The sequence below is a fragment of the Calidris pugnax genome, unplaced genomic scaffold (assembly GCF_001431845.1).
Source record: "Calidris pugnax isolate Ruff unplaced genomic scaffold, ASM143184v1 scaffold13, whole genome shotgun sequence".
In the NCBI taxonomy this organism is placed as follows: Eukaryota; Metazoa; Chordata; class Aves; order Charadriiformes; family Scolopacidae; genus Calidris; species Calidris pugnax.
Genome location: NW_015090810.1, coordinates 22,541,292 through 22,566,969, shown reverse-complemented (window position 1 = coordinate 22,566,969; position 25,678 = coordinate 22,541,292). Strand labels below are relative to the sequence as shown.

General features: G+C 39.0%; 1 protein-coding gene across 4 annotated transcripts in view; it reads right to left on the bottom strand.

The window, feature by feature from the left end:
• GREB1L (growth regulation by estrogen in breast cancer-like) overlaps nucleotides 1-25,678 on the bottom strand; it is a 160,169-nt gene that overhangs the window by 33,338 nt on the left and 101,153 nt on the right. For 2 of the 4 annotated variants that reach the window (XM_014938711.1, XM_014938712.1), the window contains exons 1-7: nucleotides 18,929-19,099; nucleotides 15,983-16,159; nucleotides 10,327-10,461; nucleotides 8,312-8,449; nucleotides 7,860-7,979; nucleotides 5,942-6,079; nucleotides 3,986-4,171 (exon numbers count right to left, since the gene is read on the bottom strand). In XM_014938711.1, the coding sequence (XP_014794197.1) occupies nucleotides 3,986-4,171; nucleotides 5,942-6,079; nucleotides 7,860-7,979; nucleotides 8,312-8,449; nucleotides 10,327-10,461; nucleotides 15,983-16,159; nucleotides 18,929-19,061 (1,027 nt within the window). In that variant the 5' untranslated portion in view covers nucleotides 19,062-19,099. Of the gene's footprint in view, nucleotides 1-3,985; nucleotides 4,172-5,941; nucleotides 6,080-7,859; nucleotides 7,980-8,311; nucleotides 8,450-10,326; nucleotides 10,462-13,860; nucleotides 13,984-15,982; nucleotides 16,160-18,928; nucleotides 19,100-21,083; nucleotides 21,255-25,678 lie in introns of those variants that run through there. The other 2 variants (XM_014938713.1, XM_014938710.1) reach the window with 2 other exon arrangements.

Below are 25,678 nucleotides of genomic sequence, written 5' to 3'. Positions count from 1 at the left end.
TTGGAAAACAGAAATATAAATTATCCTAATTTAGCATCAAGTCCCCTAACTCAGTTTCAATTAACTTTTTTCTCATTGTCAAAGATACTCAGGAACAGATGAAAAATATTCATAAACATGGAGTAAAAAGGAGCCATAATTTAAATTTCCAAGATCCCACATCAATGCCAAAGGAGACAGCTTCACACTTCAGCAGCTTGGGTTTCTATGACAAAAAGGGGAGACTTAAATACCAGAGATACGTGAAATGCTAGGTTTTGGTTTTATGTCTTCTTTCAGGGCCAAAGAAAACAAGCAAAATGAGCAGTGAAAAAAAGGAAACAGAAAGCTTGTGTGAGAAGCAGGACAGGGAGTAAGTAACCTATAGTACAGAATCTGTAAAAACTGCCGCCTGTTGTCATTTTGTCTTTTTGATAAGTAACACATGGAGGGTGTCACCACCCAATTACCATAGGATGGCAGGACAATTGTAGCCTTATAAATGCAAGGCTGTTTTAATTTTTGATGCAAACCAAAAAGTTCTGATGAGTCTCATTTAACACAACATGGGCATAATTCTCTATAGTTCTCTTTTTTGGAAATACATTTTCTTTTCCCTTCTAAGACAGCATCACACACTCTAGATCTTTGAAGACCTTGAAACAGAAAAAATAGACATTCTATTGATAAAGAGATAAAGCATCTTCTGCAGAAATAAACTCTATAACATATCAAACACAACAAAAAAGATGTTACACACTAAAAGACATAAAAGCAAGCTTTTGATGATTGAGGGAGGCTCTAGACACAAGGATCATCATGAATCCAAGAAAATCAAAATTATTGTATAAATGGAAAAACTTCTGCATGACAACACACAGATTTTCATTCAGATTACTTCTAAAACAAAAGCTTTAAAAAATAAAGTTAGTTATCAGAAAGGCGCTGATAAAGAAATGTTCTGAAATTATTGAATTGTTTAATATCACAGTTGGCTCATGGCAGTCTTGCTCCACAACAACTATCCAGAAAAACAAAGGAACATCAGATGAGATGATATTGATTTTGATTGTGAAGAGTTTCATAAACACACATACAGGAAGCTGTCAAAGTTAGAACAGAGTATTTGGAAGCTTCTCTATAGAAACGAGTAGGCAAAGGATCACCTTGACTTTAGAAAATGAAACTGCAAAAAGAATAATACCTTGTAAAATTCATAGCTGAGAAAATCCTTATTAACATAGTTATCCTTCATGGCATACCCCAGGAGAACCACCCCTCCAACCATCTAAGGCCCGAGGAACTGCCGGAATAACTTCTTGCTTTGGGTATCTGAATATCCCTTCCACTGAAGACAGGGGCTTGTTCCTGCCTTGAGTTTGGATGTGCATTCAGATATGGATGCTACAAAACACCTCTGGGTGTCTCAGCATGAACATAGTCAAAGTGATTCAAGTGTACCACATCAAGAGAGAAAGGAGAACGGTTCTGTAATTCTAGAGAGGTAATTAACAGAAGGTCCATAAATGCCCTCCAGCTGAATAACCAAAACACAGACCTTAGCACTGCGTAGGATGAGATAGTGTTTGCAGAAAGGGTAGTGCAATAGTAAAAAAGGAGATGAATACTAATGATAGAATGTAACCCATCCTGCAAGTATGGGCATTCTGAGGTATAAAAACACAGCTTGAAAATACTTTACTATGAATGCTGCCAAAGATAACAAATGTCAAAACTGAGTAAGTACAGGAAACAGACTGTAAAAAAACACTGAAATCAAACACACCTCTTGATCTTTTTTTACTAATTCCTTTATCACAACCAGTGGAATTTATTTATAGCAGTGCTACAGCTTTAACTGTGTATAGTCTGCACAGTAGGTTTAAAATGAAAGTGTCAGAAATGTTTGTATTTTGTTTGCTTCAATTTGTAAGATCACTGTGAGATTGCTCAGCTGATTTCTGAAGACACAACAGCATTATCCTACAATTAATAATGTTGTCATAATCTTACAGAAAAACCGAAAGGAATTCTCAGACACATCTCTTTTCAAAAAAGGAGCATTTTCATAAATAATACTCTTATGATCTGTGATCACAGACATCTGCAAACATATTTTGTACAAGTAGTAAGATCTGAAAAAACTAGGCAAGGCTCAGTATCTATTTCATTCTTCTGTCTTTTTTATCTTTGCCTTTATCTTACTCTTTCACAATGTACTCTGGAAGAACAACTTTTTAGTCCTACTTTCGCAAGGGAAAAAAAGGTTAATATGAATAAACTGTTAATTTATGTGTGTATTTGTCTCTTCTCCTTGTCAAAAACTTTTGAAGCTGGCTGCCCTCCAATCACCTTTCATCTCCTTTGACTTTACAAAATGGCGTAAAGGCTCCAGTTCAGCACAACTGTCACAATTCCAACAGTTTTAAGTTTGTAGCAATATTCAAACCAGCCAACATGTTTTGATCCCCACGCTCTGCTGAATGTTTTTACTTTTCTCCTCATTAGGCTCTCTCATCTCACAGCGCTGGCGCCCATCTCCACATAAGGCCAAATGGAAAACTATTCAGCTTTGCACAGCTAAGAACAAAAGCCAAACTAAACACTTGCTAATAAGGGAACTTTTTTATGCTGAAGGCATGGTGCTTGCTAGACTCAGCTCAGCTCCAGAAGCTTTGCATGAAGCCTCCTCTAAGTTTGCAGCATGTATAGACTTGCTGCACAATTCTGAGGTTGGATTTGCTCATGGAGTGGGGCTTGCTGACTCACAGGTTGCAATAAATAATTTCTTTTTAATTGGAAATTCCATATCAGCTGGCTGTATGATTCTCTGAAGGAAATTTGCAAGCTGCCTCTATCAATTCAGAACCGTGAGGCAGCTGGTTGTAACATGCAGACTCCACAAACTTTCAACGAAGATGAGAACCTCAAATAAGAAATTGTTGCCCCCTGAGAGGAGGGCAACAGAAAAAACATTCAGCCCGTAAAAAATAAATAAACCCTTGGTTAGTTCTAACCTGGCATCCAATGGATTACCAAGGCTGACAATGATAAATAAAGCAAACAGGTCATTCAGAGACCACTACACCACCAAAGATGGCCTCCCTCCTGTCTCTAACAGTACTGCAGCACCAGAGAACACCAAATCGTAAGAACACATGGGTTAAACTTGCACAGACTCCATTTACTCCCCAAATCATAAGGTTGTCACCAGCTCCACTTCTTTTGAAATGTTTGCCTGTTTCATACCATCACATACTACAGACGGCCCAGCGGAAACCCACTATGGGAAAAGCAGTGTGCCCTTCACAAAAGTCACTTCACACTTCTCTGTAAGCAATATCTTTTCAAACACAGAAGTTAAGACTGAGACTGCTGTGAGAAGTTTCCCTACGCTGTCCTGCAATATTTTTTAACTTCTAAAACCTTACTGTTAAATCTGCTGCATTTCACTCTAAAGCAGGGAAAAATGCCTGGACCTTCAGTAAGAGAAAGAAAATGTGGTTGGCTGGTTTGCTCTCAAACTTGCAAAGGGTCCATTTCAAAAACATTTACGAGAATGAGATATTCAGTGAATAACTTGCCTTAGGCTGAATAACAAATGTGGTTTTCATGTAAACGGTGCTGTCACCAAAACAATGATGACCATCACACATCTGCTAGCATTTGTCACAAAACTGAATAAAACAGACCGAGTGTCCTTAGAAAGAGCTGTGATAACTGATGGTTTGATACCCTAAGCAAATGAGTTATCTGCATTGCAAATCCATTTTCACAAGGGTGACCTGGTCAATCCCCATATGGAGAGCAGAAGCAGTACCAGCCTTTAAATTCACTTCACTTCTTCATTCTGATGAACAAAGTCACACACGCTAGATGGAGCCACTTACCTCTTCCAGGCACAAAAATAGCCAGAAAATTGGCTCTGAAATGGACATAAAGAGAGCAGGGAGAAAAAAAGGACAGTCAAAAATAAAGAAAAAAGTGCTTATGACAAATTGCTTACCGAGTTGGACAAGATACTGAATAGTTAAAAGTATCATATTCTCCACACTTAGCAGCTGACTGCTGGTCAAACCCAGGAGATCCAAATCCTTGTTCTCCAGCTGTGGAATCTTGTAGCAATTCACCAGCAAGGGACTTACAACAATATCACCGACATTTCCATAGAAGTAAGGTAAAGTGCCATAACCTTTGATAAAAGAAACAAAAAAAACCCCCTCCAGAAATTCACAAAATATGCCACTACATGAAATCTTGCACAATGTACACATTTCCAAACTTCTCTTTAATGTTACCTTGCAAAAGATACTGTATCAGTGACTGTCCTTGCCATTATAATTGCCTACAGAAAAAATGAGTGATCCTTTGCTGTATTTTAAAACAAATGACCACACACATTTTCAAAAACTAACAATTACTGCATACCAGCAGAATAGTAATTACTGTTATCCAAATACAATGAGAATATTATCTATTTGTGTATTACCCTGACCTTTAAATACAGATTCTCCATAACATAGTGTACAAAAAAGAAAAATCAATGGAGGCAAAAGTACATTGATCTTAACATTATAAAAGCAGCATAAGTCACATTAGCATTGATTCAACCACTGTGGTATTGCTGTGATTGATTTCACTTTTTTTGGCACATTTCCATTCTGTTTTCATAAACAGGTTAAATAAACATCAACAACTAAACATGCTGTTCTGTAAGGTAAAGCACATGAGCACAGGCCAACTCCTCTTTTCCTTGAGAATGTTTTCGTTTTAAAAAAGTTTCCACACATATTTTGCCAAACCCATCCATTTGGGTACATCTGGTTCTGTGCTATTAATAGGACCCTGTTTCTCAGGGCCACTAACATTTAGCCTAACTGAGGACTTCGCTGGCAATTCTCCAAGAGCCCAAGGGCTGCATTCAATTTGCTCTTAAACTGATGACTGAAGGCACCACCATCTTTAATAAGGAAGCGTTCCTCTGAAAACCATTTAGAGCACCATGCTAGAGCTTTAGAATACGCTTCCAGAAAACAACACTAAGCAAAACAAATGAGAAGAAGTGTAACCCTATCCTTGATGGATTTACTAGTATAGATGGCCCTGTAAATTCTCTGGGAATTGTGTGTACTAGGATTATCCATGCAAGGACCTGCAGAACTTCCCCATTTCTTCAGGAATGATAAATTATTCCATGGATTGTATCGATAGGCATGTTCTGTTAACACTGAAGCTACTTTATCCAACCATCTGTACTATGCTGGACTGAGACGAGATTTAGAGTCAAGAAACAACTCATCAAAATCTTGGCAGTACTAGCCGGCCCATCTTTTGTTATATAGTATGCCCAAATATGTCAGGTTGAAAGGGATACTCACATTGTGACTCATACTTTTAAAGCAAAAACAATGTCTTTCTAAGAGTTGTCGATGTACTTTATACAGCTAAAGGATTTTAAAAGCCTGATATGTTATCTCAGTTGCTTACAAGAAATATGGACTATAAAAGACAAAGAGTTAGTATGATTCACTTCTGATTAGTCAGTTCAAATCAATTTTCTTGTTCTCATGCAGAATCCCTGGGCTTCAAGATCTGGACTATAAATGCTGCAGGAAATATCTGTTTGTTTTCTAAGTTGTTTACACTGGAAAACTATTTCCATTACATGGAAATATTTCTATTCTTGGATTTTACAAAAATCTTGTTTGTACAAAACTTAAATTTGGCCAGAGGTTTTGTATAAATTTGACACAGTCGTGGCCTGTTCACAAATCAGGTTCCCCAGAAATTGCCTAACTTCCAATTTTAAATGTTGAGCAACTAAAGCAAACTATCCATGACACACTGACTTCGTATTATACTGAATGCCAGAACCAACAAGAAGAAATAAATCCCTCCTTTCTCCCAGAGAAGCATGTATTTTTTCAAAATGCAGCATTTGATTCCCCAGTATGAGACTTACCTATCAAAATCACTGGTCTGACTCCCGAGTTATTCAGCAGGTTTTCAGGAACTATTACAGTCTCCCCTGCTGGGATGGGTTGAGGCTGTAAAATTCCGGTTAACATGGATTGAGGAACTGGGACTGACAAAAGAGGCTCTATAAAATAAAGAAAGGAGAAGTTTCCATTACTAAAAGGCTCATACTGTGATTTGGCCGTATGAACAAATAAAAAAAATTACTGCAGATCACTAACTGTAATAAAATTCAAAAGGCCTCTGCATTTCCTGCTATAGTTTTAAGTGATTTAAATTAAGAGCCTATATCCTCCTGTAACCCCACCCCTAAAATAAAACTTTTTCTGGCCACTGTATTGTTGGTGGGAATGAGAAAGGAAAACACAGGTTTGAATATGCATCTTTAAACAAAGCCAAGTACTAAGCCAAAAGGCCACCTCTAAGACGGAGGCTACCTCTCAATACTGCCTCTCAAATACAAGGGAAGAGGCTGCTCTGACTTCTGACCTAGAATATACGTAGATAAGAAAAACAAATACAGGCCAGAATCTCAAAGCTCTCCTTAGACAGTTGCTACAGGGATAAAAATTAGGTTTTACTCATGAAAGAGCAAGAACAGATTTCACAAGTGAAAAGAAACAAAGTGCAAGAAGTTTGTAATCTGTAATCAGGTTTCAGCGTGAGGTCTGCTTCAGAAGTTTCTCAGGCTTCATTTGGTGGTTTGTAACAGGTTATTCAAACAATGCCTTTAACAGGAGAGCATCAAAGGCAGCATGAATGAATGCAAATGTTTTAGTAGTGGAAACTGTTTATCCAATAGAAAAAAATAATATGAAAGACTCATGGAAAATGGAGTGCACAGCAGAGGTAGTAGATTGATGGAGAGTAGATTGATGGAGTGCACAGCAGAGGTAGTAGATTGATGGAGAGAAACTCAACAAAAAGGGGAAGATTGCCTTATATCATGTATCTTCCGCAGGTCCCTGAAGATAGAAAGCTATAAAAGCTGTGATTGATTTGAGCTGCTCAAGTAGGCAGGCCTGCCCTAACATGTAATCCTTCTTCCTATGATGAATGTATCTGAAAATTAATTCCAAAACATCTCAAAATTAAGTCCTGCAAAGCAGAGTTAAAAAACACATCATACATGTTGAAAAATGGCTTTTTTCCTTCCTTTTATGTATATTCTCTCACTCTCCTGTACAGAGACAGGAATAAGTAATTGTTTATTCCCCTTTACAAAGTATGCTGAGTCCCACAACTGAAAAGTGCTTAAATGGTGAACAGTTTTATTAATAGCATAGAGAGATACCTACATGGATATTGATGAGTATTCACACATACTCATAATTAGTCTTATTTCATATCATGCTGTTACATATCGCTCCTACAGCTTTTCCATGCACAACAGACAGTTGGTCTCACAAACTTTATGTTTCTAACTAAACATGACCTAGTGGACATCAGTGTCCCTTGTTAGGCCAAAATTACATACAGCCATTTCCCCTGTGCAGGAATGGAGTGTAAGGTTTCTGTAGCATGCCACACCAGACTGACACAACATTCAAGGTGAGGACTAATGGAAATCCTTCAAGTACGTCCACATTATCCATACGCCTGCACAATTTTAGAAGAACTGAGTTAGCTTTGGATTTTTATTAATATTGCTCACATCTTTCTTTCCTCTCTCTCCCCCAACACTTTCACTTTTCCCTGTGTTCCATCACAGATTATGGCAACAAGCACCAGGCAATCATGTGTACTTTTCCGAGGCATCTGAAAAACTTTCCACGATGTCCTTAACTACTTCAACAAGCTCAGTTATGTTTTCTGTGCACCACTTAAGAGAAGCAGCACAGGCTCACTGGCCTGGCTGAGTACAGCTTGTTACAAATGACATCTCCGTATTATTCAAGTTTTACCTGTTCTTGCTGAAGGCCGAATTGTAGGAACAGGCACTGCTAAACCAGGAGGAGGGACTGGGGACCCAGGAGACCATCCCCGGTGACGTTTCTTTGGTGGTCCAGAACTGGACATTGATGCTGAGAAGAAAAGTAAGAATTAATTCTAAACCCCATCCACCCAAATGACCAGATTCCAGCCCACATTTTCATTTCACATTGGTGTTGAGCTGGTATCACGCCACGCAGTGCCAGAGGGTTACACCTAGATTTACACAAAGCCAGACTATGATGTGAAAGATGTTGTTACCCATGTTAAAAAAGTACAGCATTATCACTACTGGTGATGCCAAATCCCAAGTGGCTCAGTATAGACTGAATTGCAAAAAATTGGTAAGAAAAACAAAATCATGGATTTCATGCTCAACAGCCAGTGCGGCTTAAAAAGAAAAGAACAGAGAGGTTTTCTTTACCTTGGTCTCCAGCTGCACAGCCAGGGCTTGGAGATGTTGAGTGAGGCACTGGCCGAGAGACTGTAGAACTCAATACATTATTTCTTCCTCCATTAGCATTTTCATTAGCAACATCAGTGGCACGCAGTGAAAGAGGAGCTGAGTATAATAAAATACAGAGTGTGTGGCTTGAGACAGTCTTGAAAACAAAAAACAAAATAATACTGCCACATGCAGACACAACCAAAAGAACAGAGCAAGATGCATGACTGAAAGGAACATACTCCAGGGAAAGCATGAAGTGTACTTGGCAGAGAATAATTTGGGCACGAGCAGCAAAATCCAAACCTTGAAACTGGGTCTCCAGATTTCAGGGTGGGGAGATTAGGTGGAAGAAAAAATCCCAAACAAACCACACCAAAATAAAATAGAAAATTACACACAAAAAGAATTATTGGTTAGTTTGTGACACACTTTTTAAGACACTGAAAGTAAATAAAAAATGCACATCATGAATTCAGTTTGTAAGGATTTCTAAGCCACTTTGGTGCATCTATACGTTTCCCCCTGTCATCTATGTGCCATACACAGTAATTCACTACAGGGTTTGTAAAGTCTTAGCAAAGGACTCTAGGCAGGGAAGTATGCATGGTCTGAGCCTTACTGAAGGCAAACCACGTTTAATTTTGCTACCTCCACATAAGACAATTCTCCCAGCAAGCCTGACACCCTGACAGGACCCACTATATCCAGATCACGAAATGAAACTACAAGGGAGGATCACAAGAAGTTATCCTCACACTTCTGAGCCTTCATATTCTTTTTCAGAGCCTAATTTTTGAAGGAGAAGAAAAAAAAGGCATAAACTGCATAGAGCAGATATAGACCCTAGTGCAGGCAATAGCTCCTTGCAGTATCTGCCAGCTCCACAAGGATTTAGCTCCCAGGAACACATTCCAGGAGCAACAACAGGAGATGGTGCAGCAGCTTGCTGATACCAGCTGCAACAGAAAAAGTTTAAGATGTAGGTATTTGGCTTAAAGTAACATAACATGGAAGTCTCCAGCCAGTCATTCAAATAAATTCAGGCACAAGATTCTCAGGTTGCCAATTAGCAAAATTTGAATAACATCACTTTCAGTTGGAAGCTCCCCATTTGTACTCTGAGTCAATGATTTGGTCTGGACAGATAAGGTGGAGGTGGGTCAGTTACAGAAGTGGCTGAAATGGTGGGAAGTAATTTCAGTGCATGATAAATTCTCTTACAGAAGTATGAAGGGGAAAAGGGTATTTTACAGAAAGAACTGTTAATGATTCATTAGATACAAGATAATGATATTATGTATAACAATATATATTGTATGAAATAGCAGATATAATATACCATGTATAAAACATAATGCTCATGTGCATATATAAACCAAATACATTTATATTTTTTCTTATTCAAGCATGTTTCCCTGAAATAAGTGTGATAATTCTTTTTCATTGCTTAGAGGACTAACCAGATAAAGTAATAAACAATCAGAATATCACAACAGAATACCAGTGTGGGATTTAAATGCCACAGCTGAGGGCTCCAATTTATTAAACACACAATCTAGAGAGGAATAATTAAAACAGCACAGATATTAGAAGTCCTTTAAATGAGACTAAATTCCATTAAAGGTTCTGGAGGAACTATACCCGTTACAAATGCAGAACAACACATGGCTCTCAGTTGCTGAGGCAAGAATCAGTGTCATATCAAGAGGTGTCTTTTATGCTCTCTTAGATACCTCAGGAAGTGCAAAGAGGGATATGACATGCACTTTTACCAGAACGTCAAATCTGAAAGCCAAGGTGTGACTCAGCTTGGGGACAGTAACGGCCACGGAAAATTTCTGTGGGGATGACTACAAGAACATGACAGTTTTGGAGAATGCTAGTGAATGTTTTCCTTTCATTTTTCCTCCAAAAAGATGACTCCCTTAATTCTAGGCTGTTAAGCTGGTAATTCCTGTGGCTTTCAGCTATTTTGGAGAGCAAAGCCGTACCTGCAGCAAATGCCTTTCCTACGAGTTGTACTGACAGAGCCAGAGGTTTCACAATGTTCTTGTTCCGAGATGGGTCTTGAGTTCCACTTAAGTTAACAGCAGAAGATGACTTTGCTGGACTGAATACTGAAGAATCTGAGAAAACAAGTGGTTTAATTAAATAATGATTAAAAATTATATATATGTATGTGCATATATCATTTGTATTATAGACACATGGACAGTCATACACATTTATGTAAACTCATCTCTGCATACAATACAAATCATCATGTATCAGTATCTTTTAGGAGTTGTAAAAAGCATTTGACCAGGCATTTCTATAGAATCTCACAATCTGCCAATTGATCTTTCACAATATTTTGTATTTGCATACACTCAAAAGGTATTTTAACTGTAGAAAGGGCTATCTCATTGCTCCTCAAAATACCCCCGTGGGATAGGCAAGTAAACACAGCTATGCCATGTTACAGATGAGAAAGCTAAGGCAAAGAGCTTACGTGACTTGCCCCCAGCAAGCACAGGGAATAAGCACTGGATTAAGTTGCCTAAAAGCATGTGGAATCTCCACCACCTGAGATTTTCAAGAACAAGTTACTGAACCTCTGTCAGACGCAGCTGAGCTGGACTCCAGGCAGAAAAAAAATATCAAATATATAATCTCCTTACTGAACTACTGTCTCTAAAGCTATGAAAAGTGTATGTCCACTTATAAGTATGGGTAAGAAATAAAAGGTATCTGAGCCCAAATTCTTTGCATTAATTAAAAACCAGCAACTCCTTTGAGCACTTTACCAGAGGCTGAAATATACTAGTCATATTTTACAGATGGACAAAATGAAGAACAAATAAATTCTCATGCTTGCCCCATATAAAACTGCACATCAGAACTGATCCCAAACCTCTCAGCATGTAAGCCCCTACTTTAATATCAGGTGTTTAATTATCTGTGATTTACTTCAACAAAAAATAGACATTCAGATGCTGATACACTGAAAAATCCAAATTTTTGTAACTGGGGCGAAAAAATATTAACTCAGTGTTTGTCCAGAAAGCAGTTTGCAGCAAGTAGGCAAAGTAGGCTAAGTTCACCTACAGATGTCCTAGTAAAACAGCCAGGGAAAGAAAACAGAAGGCAAAGACCAAACTTGATCTGCCAAATACATTCACCCTCAGGTCAGACACCATTTGGTGAAAGAGGGTGGGGAGGAGAGTCTGCTTTGCCAGACGGAGTAACTGGGATGGGGAATGAACACAGAAGCCTCTGATGCTGTTGCTCCACCAGAAAACCTTGTCCATGTTCACAGAAAATATGCCAAACAGCTAACAAAACAGACCACCAGGTCAGGGGCTTCGGAGGAAAATGCTGGTCTCTCATTAAATATGATGTAGCAAATATGTAGGACTAAAGCTTTCCTCAAAGTAAACTGTCTGGTAGCTTTGGGGTTTTTTTTTTTCCTTTTCCCTAGTCCTAATATATTTTCTTGAAATTTTATCTGTGAATGCAGACGTGGCTGGTATATGTTTAAACATCACACTGGTACCTAAGCAGAACTTGTAGTACTACCAGTTATTAAAAATGTTCATCTTTCTATTGTAAAACCCTGGTTTTTACTTGTTTAACACCCTTTTAATACATGAATTGAAGTTTTCCCTCTTGTGTACCTGCCTAAAATGGAATATTTGTTTCAGTTCAAGGTTTCAGCCATTTTTGCATTGCCAGTTGCCTCTCCTCTGCCATAGAACTGCATCTTCCCATGTCATTTTGAAAGGGGGCCCCAACACCTGACTGCAACGTCACGGCCACACCGTACTATCAGCTTTAGCTATGGTATTTCAAAACTCTTTTGTGCTCTAATTTCTGTCACGAAATTTGCATTTCAACACAGTACTCGCAACTGTCTACCTACAGGTGTCTTCTACAAGTTTGAGAATGAAGTGCTCACTTACACGGGCAGAAAGGAGAAATATTTACACAACTTCAAAAGAAAAAAATGGGTATGAGTCAATAATAAACTGAAAACAATTTCAGAAAGCAACTTGCTAATAAGTACTCCTGGTTTAAAATGACTGAGATTTCAACTCAAACAGTTGTGCAGAGCCTAGGACAGAAAAAGTCAGACCTCCATCATAGGTGACATGTCAGAATTCACGTCACTGAAAAAAGGTGGCCTCCCCCCTCCTCCCGGTCACAGGGGATTCATATGTATGCATGTGGCATTATCTTCACTAGAAGATAACAGCAGAAGGAGATGAAAAGGTTTTGACAACCGTGACCTAAGAGTACAAACAGTGACACACAGAAACACCAAGCAGACTGAAAATCACAGTCAGTGATAAGGAGAAAGCACTATATAAAAGGTGTATCTATTAACTTGACAGGTACAATAGAAGACAAATCTGTGCAAATGTTGGATCGCTTGTTGTTTGAAATAAATAAGTTCTCATGCATCTGCACAGTTCTCATGCCAGGATCTGGAAGCCAAGGGATCATGCAATGAAATGCAGATGTTTAAACAATGTTCCAATTTAATTTTCACCAAAGCCTAAAGCATACAGCTTCCTAAACAGAGACAGGGGTGACCACCTGGAGAAAGTGTCTCTGAACATACTGATCAGTGATTACAATTTCATGAGAATGCATATGCTCAGCTTTGTTTGTTATTCCTTTCTACCATATTTCGTTAAGTGGAAGAAGTATTTAAACAATCTTGGTTTTTCATCTGCATTTCATACTCCTCTAGAGAAATACATGTTCTGGTACATACACATCAGCCAATTACAACAACTAATATAAAGTTCTCTCTTGCTCTTAATTTTTCAAGAAACAGCACAAACAGACACAAAAACATGTAACAGCATAGATAAAGCTGCAATAAAGCCACAAGAAAAAAAAGCTCAAAGAAAAGCACCCTACCTATTTGCAATAAATAAATAAATGAATGAAATCAAGATGGTGCTTCTTTGTCATACAATGTGCATTTGAATTTTTAGTTTCTCCTTGTTTAAGTATGTCATTAAAAGCTTTCTAGATTGGTTATGAGATGCACGCTAGCTCACATAACACAAAACCACTATATGTGTATGGGGAAATTGCTATTCCAAGCACACCCTTGTGTGAAATAAAATTGAAATAAATAAAGAAGCAAGCAAATAAATAGAAGTTGCCCCCCTAGCCTCAAAAGGAGACTATTTTCAAGACAAGTAGCCTAGTCTACACACTAGACAAACACTTTTCTATAAATGTGTAATTCAAGTTTTTTAAGACCCACAAAAAATTAATTTAACACAGGGAATCAAATAAATGAATCATAAGATCTTTTAACTGTCTATTCATATGAGGACTAAAGCTAACCTTCAGCCTCACCTGGGCCTTAATCTTTCACAAACCAAATTTTGAAAGGTCTCCTCCCCGCTGTAATCTGTACACGGCTCGAGGTAAACACCCAGTTGTTTACAGCATCCCTGAACCACCGGTATCTGAGATAACTTACCACCCCCAATGGTTATCTTTATAGCACTTTCAGCTCCTACCTGTCTGAGTGAACCCTGATTTGTATCCATTAGCTGATCCACCCTCTGGGGTCGCGGACGGTGACACCGAAGGATTTGGTTTAGCAGAGAGGCTAGCGGCAGATGATTGCCTGCTTCTACATTCTGCAAACGAAGCAGCTACAGTACATATTAACAAGGCCTGCCTTCCAGGAGCGAGAGTTCAGCAACACGGCGGCGAAAGGTGACAAAATGTTAAAAGCATACATACATACAGCACGTACAACAAACAGCGGCAAATAGCAGCATTCAACGAAAACACGGCTCGAGCAGTTTAGTCAACTTTGTCTTCTAATTAAGAAAACCTCCCTGGGGACCACTCAGAGGGCCAGGCAAACACAGACCAGATGCTGCAAAATGGTAGGAGCCCTCAGTTGGCAGCTTCCAAGAGATTTGGAGGTATTGGACATATCCCAGGACACACTCAGCGACTTCTGTGGTACAACCTTGACACAAACCATCATATGTTGCCCTTTAAAAAGGGTAGATTGTGCTGAAACTCAGATTATTAGTATGCCTCTACAAGACCTTGGGAGGTCTCAACACTGTGAGTTTCTGGATGAAAACTGAGTAGAGGGAGGAGAAAGTCACCTTAAAAATTGCACATTAATACATTTTTTAAATGGAGATCTAACCATTTAAAGAAAATTTTGTTTAAAGAAAATAGGCTGTTTAAGAGCATTTATCTTCTTCTAATTAGACCTTTAATGTACGTAAAGGGTGAATGGTTGCCAGATGGATGGTAGCAACACAGAGATAGAGCTTATCAAAATAATGGCCATGAGGACAATTCTTGGTTTATTTTCTAAACTTTTATGGGTGCTCAAAACTCTTGCAATCACCATATAGCCAAAGCAAGCCCAGTATCTGCCTCTTCCACACCTTTACATTGGTGATCAGAAGAACATTTTAGTTTCTCATGTGTGTTGCCCTTGCCCCTGATAGCATTTCTCAGGACACACAACAACCCCAATGGCATGAGCATCAGGGAGGGGTTTCAGAAAAAGGATTTCAAAATTAAAATAAGGTTTCCTTTTTCGCATTTGGAACTTCAAAAAGAGACTGCCAAATTAAATCTTTCTGTAGTTTTTGTGAAGAATGCTCTGAAAAACACATCCACCCTAAAGCTCATAACTGAGAAAAGCAGCTGAAGCCAGGATCTCTTTGAACCACTAACTGATACAATACTATAATCACCCATACAGTTCAGTGTTAACCATCTCTTTCTGGTGTCATGCTGCCATTCACATGAGGATGTGACTCTTCAGATGTGTGTCAGTCCTCCTGTGGAGCTTCTCCTCTCCTCATATCACCCTCTTTGGCAACAGGTACCAGATTGACCTCTGTCTTTACTGAGTGAAACCACAGCTGAGGAAGACAAGGAGTCTGCATATATACCACCTCAGTAGACAGGGAGTAGGCTAACCATTCTCTCCTTGAGTCTTTGCATGGCTCTAGCTCCAAAAACCTGCATCTTCCAGTAACAGACCCCATGGCTACCTTGCCTTGGGGTGACAAACCTTATCTCTTTAGCACATAAGAACATTGCACAGGCTGCTCCAGTAGAGGGTAAGCCCAAGTGTAAAACACACTGTAAATGGCAAGAGTATGCAAGATTTCTCCTCTTTCCCTGAAATCAGTGACCTGAGCTTTCTTAATGTTATGGCACGCTAGCTGTCCTCAGGCATTAGATAGATTGAATTGCACCTGCTAAGATGAGTTATCAGTGGAAAGCCAGTGTTGGAGCCCTGGCTGTGAGTCATCTTGCTTCAGGCACGGAAAAGAATCAGCAGACTGAGCAACCTTATTTCTTCCAAAATGGTTGCACACCCCAAGAGGGTAGATTTAGGGCTCCCACTGAAAGCACAGGGAGATGGAGGAAGACCATTTACAATTGCATGGTTACTATTAGGACTTAAATAAACCTGTTGGCAAAATCCAGACCTCATTGAAATCAGTGGTAATTTTTCCTTCAAGCAGTAAAGACATTTATCTTCTACAGTTACTTTTGAATGCACATCTTTTCAACAGCAACTTTCAGTTTTTCATTTGCCACCACACTAATATAATAAAGAACCCCTAAGTGAATGGGCACCTTAATTACCTTTCCAGCAAATAAGGGGTCCCTTTGACAGTACACCTTGGGAGCTTCTTACTAGGTAGTACTTTAAGTGCTTCTGCTTCTTTGGCTGAGTGGTTAATTTCAGGTTGATATGATTGGAAAATTCTGTGAAGTATCGAAATCCTCTTTCTCCACAACCTATACAGTTCCCAGAAAATCCTGGAAGAAGGAAGCAGAAGGTATACACACAGATTAAATGACCTGTGCTCTCTGCAAGGAATAAGGCCATTTTAACCTACCTGCACATCCAGTTTGAGCGACTGGAGGCCTCCAGCCAGCCAGCTACTGTAGATGCCTGCTCAACACACACATGTCAGGAAGCAGCCAAACACAGATTTTAGTCTTAACTTTTTTGAAACTCTTCTAAGTCATACTAACTAATGCCAAAATCCTACCACCAGTTTTCCACTCTACACAGTGCATAGAGGAACAATTACTTGGTGGGGGGAAGCTATGATGTCAGGCTAGGATATTTCTGAGGTTTCCTATTCTGCTTCCATATTTCTACATTAAAAAACAGGGAATCCAAGCTGCATGCTTCCCCCTCTCTCAGAACAGTAGCTAACCCCTAGTAGCCATTACAACTTCATATGGCTAAAATTAACCTTAATATCTAGTGAATTTTCTCTGAGACTCCTTAAAGAAGGCACTTGTCAAGTAAACTGAACTTTAAATCTATTTAAGGTCTTAAAGATCTTAAATAATTTAAGGTCTTAAAGACCTTAAATATCTGCAGGTCTTAAAGACCTTAAATATCAAGATTTTCATGGAAAAAGTTAGGAGTGCTTCAGAATGTTTTATATAACTTTACAACTTCTCATGAAAGTAACATATTTAGGAATAATACCAGAAGACTGCTTTTTTGCAATGTTTCCAACATGGTTTCACAGAAGGGGATGAAATTTTGAGTTGAGATCTGAAGGACAGGGTCCAGACTGAGGATTATATGCACCCTTATTTCCAGCACCATTCACAACTATGTTAATGGCAACGTTGCACACAGATAGCAGTGGTCTTAACATCTCCTAGAACAAAGTACAGCACATGTTCTGAAATGATCCTGCCTTAAAATCCTTGTTTGAATAAGCCCTCTATTATCTAATGCTAGCAATTAAGCTCTTCAAGCTTATTTGCCACTCCACTCACTTCTGAATCACTTTCAAGCCTTAATGAGAAAATACTTTATATTCTTTCTGGAACACCAGTGCTGGGCTGATGAGTACCTAATAGAAATGCTTTATTTTTGTTTTTTTCCATTTACTAATCAGTTCAAGATCTGTAACAGAACTAATTTCTCATCCTCACTGCTATCACAATGCCAAGTGCCTTGGAGAACACTGGTCCCTACACTCGCCTGTCAGCTAAATCCATAGTTTTATGAAAAAGATGCTCAGTCTTTTTGACAAAATTCATTTTCTATAAAACTCTTATTAATTAGGCCATTGTCTTTAGCCTTACTGTGCCTCATTATCATCTTTTACCATCATGTGGCTGAGGATGCCAAGAAGTATATTTCTCCATCCTGTTTCTCCTGCAAGTGAATCAGTCCTTCTCTTCTTCCTTGCAACCCATAGCAACTATTGGTGCATCTCCACAGTTGTCAGAAACAGGCATCAGGGTCTCAGAGAGCTACTGAGTCAATTCTTTGCTCATAGGTACCAGTTACACAGGCCTAGAGGCATTTAAATATGTAACACCAGCAATGCCAGAGCAGAGCTGTGAGTCACTGGGCTCATTATCAAATGATATCAGAGATGATAGATGGATACAAAGCTGCCAGCGGGGGGGGAAGGAAGTCTCACCAACAAAGACAAGTAGCACCCCGTTTAACCAGACTAAACACCATCTGTCTGTCTATCAGAGAGCTCTTATTGATCAACTCTTGACACCTCCCCTGCTCAGCGAGAGATGATGCTCATCCTCCGAGGATGGCAGGATACACCAGCCTACCCCAGGATCCCATGCCCAGCAAGGGCACATCACCCCGCAGCTCCCATCTAACTCAGGCCAGTGGGTGTTCTGCCTTAGGGCCAAAGGTTTACAGTGTGTAGTAGCATATTAAATGCGTTTAAGGGAGAAATAACATTAAAGCACGTAAGCGCAAAAAGCAGGTGATTTCAATAGTTATGCAAAATATTGCTGGTCTGGACCAGAAGTTGAGCTATGTGGTTAAATCAGGGTACTTATGCTTTATTGTAATTTCTTCCCTGCTGAAAGGTCTTTCTGTATATATTCTAGGCAGCACAATGACTGGAAGGGAAAATGAGAGAGTAAATTCAAAATAAGCTGGAGGAGCCAAAATACATCAAATCATTTTTACTAGCCTGTTAAAACGTGTACCAATTGTGAGGTCGGCAGGAAATCTAGGTGCACATACGCCTGTGTTCAATCATAAAAAAGCATCCTTGTATTAAAATTTTAAAGCTCATAAATGTAACCAATTATGACGTAAATGTGTTGGGGTTTTTTTCCTGTGTATTAGATTTTGAGAGCCAAACTGCCCTCAGAGATCCTATTGAGAATAATGTTCCTGGTGGAGCCAAGGGCAGAATTTGTTCCTTAATCCACAGAAAATAGCTTGTCTTCTACAGTTGCATGAGCATATTTCTTCCTAAATGAAAATGCTGTAAGCAGCAGCAGAAATAAAGAGTATGTGGATGGCTGACATTTAGAATGCCAGGGCTGCAATTGACTTCTGCCCACACAGAAATCACCAAGCTTTGATTGTGGTTAATTGTGGAATCAGAGACTTGTTTTAAAATGGGCTTTTAAGGCAGGTTCAGCTACGGATTTAATTTAATAAAAACAAGCCTCTCCTCAACATAGTTCTAATAGAGGATCGTTACTTGAAATGACTATAGATAATTTTGAACTGACCTTTTTCTCAGAATTATTATGGTATGAAGAAAAAAAAAAATAGTCTCTTACCTAAAAGTGCATTTTTTCCATGATCATCTGGCAAAAACCGCTTGTCCACAGCGCAGACTAGAATGTGCTCAGGAAGGTTGGGAGATTTGGCTCCTACCAACAGGAAGCCTGCTGGGATATCAATTTGCTCCATGCACAGAGATACTAACCGTAAATCTTTGCCTGCTTGACAAAAACCTAAAAAACAAACCAAAACAAATGATAAATCTTCAAAAGATTTAGTTTAATTTTCTTCTTTTTATCAGTTCCAAAAGCAAATAGGGTTTCACAACTTGATGCTGTAGCTGAAGTTTTTAAGTATATCCTTTTCAAGGGAAATAGAGGAAATGGAGATAGCATCTCATCAGATCCACTAGCTCAGGATTTCAGAGACAATAGCAAAATGTTATTTTAAAGAGATCCTGAACACATTCAGGCAGAGAATGATATGATCACACCAGGCTTTCTGATTTCCCTTCAGGAGAAGACAATGAAAGAACTACCAAGTTTTATGAAGAATGAGACTCTTGTGTTCCCCCTCCAATTCTCACTTCTCCAGCTGCAATATCAGTGCTACAGTCTGGCCCCACCTCTCTCCCAGCAGCAGCTGGTGGAACCCCCCCTTATTTCAGGATGTCCAGTGATCATTCTTTAACTACAACCATAGAAATATCACAACAGAGACAACATGTCTCTGCATCATGCATCTGAATGAATCAATATTTCGAAATAAAATCATCACAATAATCAACAGTAGTGTTAAAAATAAACACATCAAACTAAATTTGAAATTACTGTAATAACTGTTAAGGCTTCAGCTATTAATGTATATTAATTATGCTTAATTTAAAATAGTATTCAAGTAGTCCATAGTTGTTACAGAAACTGTAAGGAAAAAAAAAAATCAAGCCACTGGAAAAAGACACTAAGAAACTGGAAACACGTGATCACAGCTTAAACAAGAGTCACCTCAACCATTATCAATACATGTGTCTGCACTCTTAACTATTGTGCTAAAACCCACAGTTTAAAACTTCAGCAAAACTGGTGAAAACTTACGGGTTTTGTTTTTGTTTTTATCTCAGAACTGTACCAGGCAAAGAGCATGCACAAAGTGGAATGCACAGAGTCAGCAAGCAGGAACCCCCTGGCAAGCAGCAGCTTGCTGAGAACATGGTCTGACACGGGTTCAGTCTTGTGCCTACACCCACGATCTGCAGAACCAGTTCTTGGCTGAACAGCTGCTTCAGTTACCCAGTCGGCTCAGCTCCATCAGCAGCTCACTGGAGCTGAAAGCCAGCTTGGGTTCACCCCTCGCACATGCCTTCTTCCAGCCAATGAATTAAAATGAAGCGCCTAAACTTTTTCTTTACAAATCAACGGATTTTAACCATAACTTGCCAATAAGAAGTCATCTATGTTTTAGGGGGAAACCATTAAAACCGCATATTTAAAGCAAAGTGTATTATTTTCTGATTAGACGCAATTTGGTTTTAGTATGTTAAACTCTTTTTAAGTTGTATTCCTTAAAAACATATTGATCCTAATCAAATGGAAGGCTAGGTACCAAGCTAAGTATTATCTAGACTTTTCAATGTAATTTAGAAAGAAACAGTTGCAGATAAATATAGGAACAAAACTCCCTTACATTCAAAATAGAATATGCTTATTCAAATGTTTATGCCATTTGGGTACTAGGCCCAGAATTTTTCGAAACTGGCCTTAAATATTTAGGCATTCAGTGAAATCTAAGTAGCTGACATGCTTAGAAAATACCACCCTACATCTAGATTTAAAACTAGAAAAATTACCCACCATTGACAATGTGGGCAAACAGGAAACCTGTAGATAAGGATTATGAAACAGCAAGTACGGCGAGATTTCAAGACAGATTTAAATGTATGCTTTTACACAATTCCTCTGTAGCCTTGTTTCTACCTAAACATTTTCAGGAAATGCCCAGAAGCACAAACAGGGACTAAAAAGAGGCTTTTGAATGAATTGTTAGCAACAGCAGTACTAGGACACCAAAGAAAGCAAGATTTTGGTTGCAAACGTTGTTAGCAGTTATGTTTTGATATAGACTTGCTTTCAGAAAGAGCACACAAGGGCTGAAAATCACAAGAGACTTGGAGCCATTATTATGGTATGAAGAAAAAAAAAAATAGTCTCTTACCTAAAAGTGCATTTTTTCCATGATCATCTGGCAAAAACCGCTTGTCCACAGCGCAGACTAGAATGTGCTCAGGAAGGTTGGGAGATTTGGCTCCTACCAACAGGAAGCCTGCTGGGATATCAATTTGCTCCATGCACAGAGATACTAACCGTAAATCTTTGCCTGCTTGACAAAAACCTAAAAAACAAACCAAAACAAATGATAAATCTTCAAAAGATTTAGTTTAATTTTCTTCTTTTTATCAGTTCCAAAAGCAAATAGGGTTTCACAACTTGATGCTGTAGCTGAAGTTTTTAAGTATATCCTTTTCAAGGGAAATAGAGGAAATGGAGATAGCATCTCATCAGATCCACTAGCTCAGGATTTCAGAGACAATAGCAAAATGTTATTTTAAAGAGATCCTGAACACATTCAGGCAGAGAATGATATGATCACACCAGGCTTTCTGATTTCCCTTCAGGAGAAGACAATGAAAGAACTACCAAGTTTTATGAAGAATGAGACTCTTGTGTTCCCCCTCCAATTCTCACTTCTCCAGCTGCAATATCAGTGCTACAGTCTGGCCCCACCTCTCTCCCAGCAGCAGCTGGTGGAACCCCCCCTTATTTCAGGATGTCCAGTGATCATTCTTTAACTACAACCATAGAAATATCACAACAGAGACAACATGTCTCTGCATCATGCATCTGAATGAATCAATATTTCGAAATAAAATCATCACAATAATCAACAGTAGTGTTAAAAATAAACACATCAAACTAAATTTGAAATTACTGTAATAACTGTTAAGGCTTCAGCTATTAATGTATATTAATTATGCTTAATTTAAAATAGTATTCAAGTAGTCCATAGTTGTTACAGAAACTGTAAGGAAAAAAAAAAATCAAGCCACTGGAAAAAGACACTAAGAAACTGGAAACACGTGATCACAGCTTAAACAAGAGTCACCTCAACCATTATCAATACATGTGTCTGCACTCTTAACTATTGTGCTAAAACCCACAGTTTAAAACTTCAGCAAAACTGGTGAAAACTTACGGGTTTTGTTTTTGTTTTTATCTCAGAACTGTACCAGGCAAAGAGCATGCACAAAGTGGAATGCACAGAGTCAGCAAGCAGGAACCCCCTGGCAAGCAGCAGCTTGCTGAGAACATGGTCTGACACGGGTTCAGTCTTGTGCCTACACCCACGATCTGCAGAACCAGTTCTTGGCTGAACAGCTGCTTCAGTTACCCAGTCGGCTCAGCTCCATCAGCAGCTCACTGGAGCTGAAAGCCAGCTTGGGTTCACCCCTCGCACATGCCTTCTTCCAGCCAATGAATTAAAATGAAGTGCCTAAACTTTTTCTTTACAAATCAACGGATTTTAACCATAACTTGCCAATAAGAAGTCATCTATGTTTTAGGGGGAAACCATTAAAACCGCATATTTAAAGCAAAGTGTATTATTTTCTGATTAGACGCAATTTGGTTTTAGTATGTTAAACTCTTTTTAAGGTGTATTCCTTAAAAACATATTGATCCTAATCAAATGGAAGGCTAGGTACCAGGCTAAGTATTATCTACACTTTTCAATGTAATTTAGAAAGAAACAGTTACAGATAGATATAGGAACAAAACTCCCTTACATTCAAAATAGAATTTGCTTATTCAAATGTTTATGCCATTTGGGTACTAGGCCCAGAATTTTCGAAACTGGCCTTAAATATTTAGGCATTCAGTGAAATCTAAGTAGCTGACATACTTAGAAAATACCACCCTACATCTAGATTTAAAACTAGAAAAATTACCCACCATTGACACTGTGGGGAAACAGGAAATCTGTAGATAAGGATTATGAAACAGCAAGTACGGCGAGATTTCAAGACAGATTTAAATGTATGCTTTTACACAATTCCTCTGTAGCCTTGTTTCTACCTAAACATTTTCAGGAAATGCCCAGAAGCACAAACAGGGACTAAAAAGAGGCTTTTGAATGAATTGTTAGCAACAGCAGTACTAGGACACCAAAGAAAGCAAGATTTTGGTTGCAAACGTTGTTAGCAGTTATGTTTTGATATAGACTTGCTTTCAGAAAGAGCACACAAGGGCTGAAAATCACAAGAGACTTAGAGTCTCTTGGGATGCTTGAGGGTTTTGATGTCCTGATGAGGTGAGGCAATGCTCCAGCAGTCCACAACATCTGAGACAGAAGGAAAGACTCTGCTATCATCCAGGATGGGGGCAAAAGAACTTCAGCTACACTTTGAGCAACTGCCTCTTGGGATGCTTGAGGGTTTTGATGTCCCAGTGAGGTGAAGCAATGCTCCAGCAGTCCACAACACCTGAGACAGAAGGAAAGACTCTGCTATCATCCAGGATGGGGGCAAAAGAACTTCAGCTACACTTTGAGCAACTGCACATCACCATTCTGCATGAGTCCCCAGGAGAGGTGTAAGGAAATCCTAGGAGACCTGCACATCACCATTCTGCATGAGTCCCCAGGGGAGAAGGTGTAAGGAAATCCTAGGAGATGCATCATAACATCTTAATAAGTTTATAAGCATTACTTGGTAACATCTTAGCAGTATCCATTGAAACAAACTGATGGATCTCAGCTTGCTACCACAGGCAACAGCAGCCTCTTACCTGAGAGACCATTGATCTGAATATATTCAATATTTCCCACCATTTAGGATATGCACAACTGTACTGTAGAAATTCTGCATCCCACCTAATCTGCAAACAATACCTAAGATATACCCTCTGCATCTTCTCTTACTCCACCCAAAGTGCTCTCAGAACCCTTCCATGTCCACCTTCCTCCTTGCACCATCTACCCTGCTTTGGTTGGCGACATCTCTGGATCAGAGGTAGGTATGTGTAGACTGGCTGGCCAGCACATGCCTCTGTAATGTTCAGGCTGTGTAAGAGGAGAGCTATAATTACTTTTCTGCCCCAGGGGACACTAGTTTTGGGACACCGATGTCATCCAACCAGCTCCTGAAGTTCACAGATCTTGCTGTAATTCAGTATCTTTAGGATCTCTACTTCTATGCCAAAGCTACCAGCTTCCTGACAAACAGGCAGCAGAGCCCACAGGCAACTTTGGAAACCTCACTTTCTGAGGGAGTGAGACAACTAACGGGGGCTGACACTAAAAGCAGTTTCCTCTGGCTGCCCTTCTGCAGCGGAGTGTGGCCAGGTACAGCTGGGGCTCACTACCACCAGGAGATCTGGAGAGAATGCAAATCTGCTTCTCTGCAGTAAAAGTCTTGAACTTTCCTTCAAAGACAAGCAGATGGTATACTCAAGAGCCCTTCGTTATCCTTCTTTCCCTTGTCTTTTGGGGCTGGAACCCTTCTAGTTTTAAGTTCCTGCTTCTTTTTTAAACTGAATGAGAAAATCCCACATAAGAAACATTAATTTGGAAGCAAGGAACTAACTATGGGGAGAGGAAGGAGGGATTAACCCCTTCCTCTGCTACATTGTCTTTTTCTAAGCGAGTAAGCAATACACAGACCCCAAATTTTTCTTTCTCTGTTTTGCATGATTTTGCATTGATATTTAATTATCTGTGAGAAAGAACCATTTCCACATTAGGAAAAACATGACATGATGTCTCTGTATAAGTAGAACTTGTGCTGCCCATGTTTAAGATTTAGAACATGCAAAATCCATTTACATTTCACAGCTATTCATTTATAATTGAATTTGCACCCAAATTTCTATGTCAAGCAGCACTAACACATACAACTCTTAAGAAAAAAGAATGGCACTTCGGTGTCACTCTTACCTGTGTACCTTTTACAGGCATCTAAGTATGAAAAGTGGAAAAACCATGAGCCATTAAAAAAAAACCAGCTTCTCCTTATAAAATTGTTTATCAATGTCTAATTATAAAAAGTAAAAGCCCACAGCTGAGCTGCTCCTTTAAAAAAACATCATCATCCCAAAGGAGCTCAGCTTTGTTTTAAATAAAGAACAGGCATTTATATTCTGATTAGAGATTTGCAAACACCAAAAGCAGTCAAAAAAAGAATAATGAATAGCTTTTACAGACATTATCTGCATTTCTTTGAAAGAAAATTCATTAGGTTTTGCTTCTAAGAAGCCCATTTGCATTCCCCAACATCACTTCATTTAAGTTAATCCAGTCTCATCATCCTGAAAATGAAAATGTACCCTTGCAACTGTTGACACCTACAAGTGGTGGAATCTTCTTAAAAATTAAATTTGTATATATTTTCCCTTTCCCTACCAGTAACAAGAAGCAGTTTCAATGTGAGTTACCAGCCTCTTGTTGTACTGCAATAAATGGGGTATTTGCATAAGGAATTAGCTTCCAAGAATTACATATGAATTACAGGTCACTGTCACTTGCTATTGTAACTTCACAGTAACTGATCAGGTGTTAAGTACCTGCTTACCTAATTGCCTCTGAAACTACCTTAGTCCTTCTTTAAGCACCAGGTAAATTGAGGATTTACTAACAAAAGAAAGGTGCTACTATTGTGTTTCCCACAGCTTGCATAAAATGCTACTCCACAAATTAGAACTACCCTGTTTCAAAGCTACAGCAACAAGTGCTTCAGAAGTATTATTTTTTTGCATATT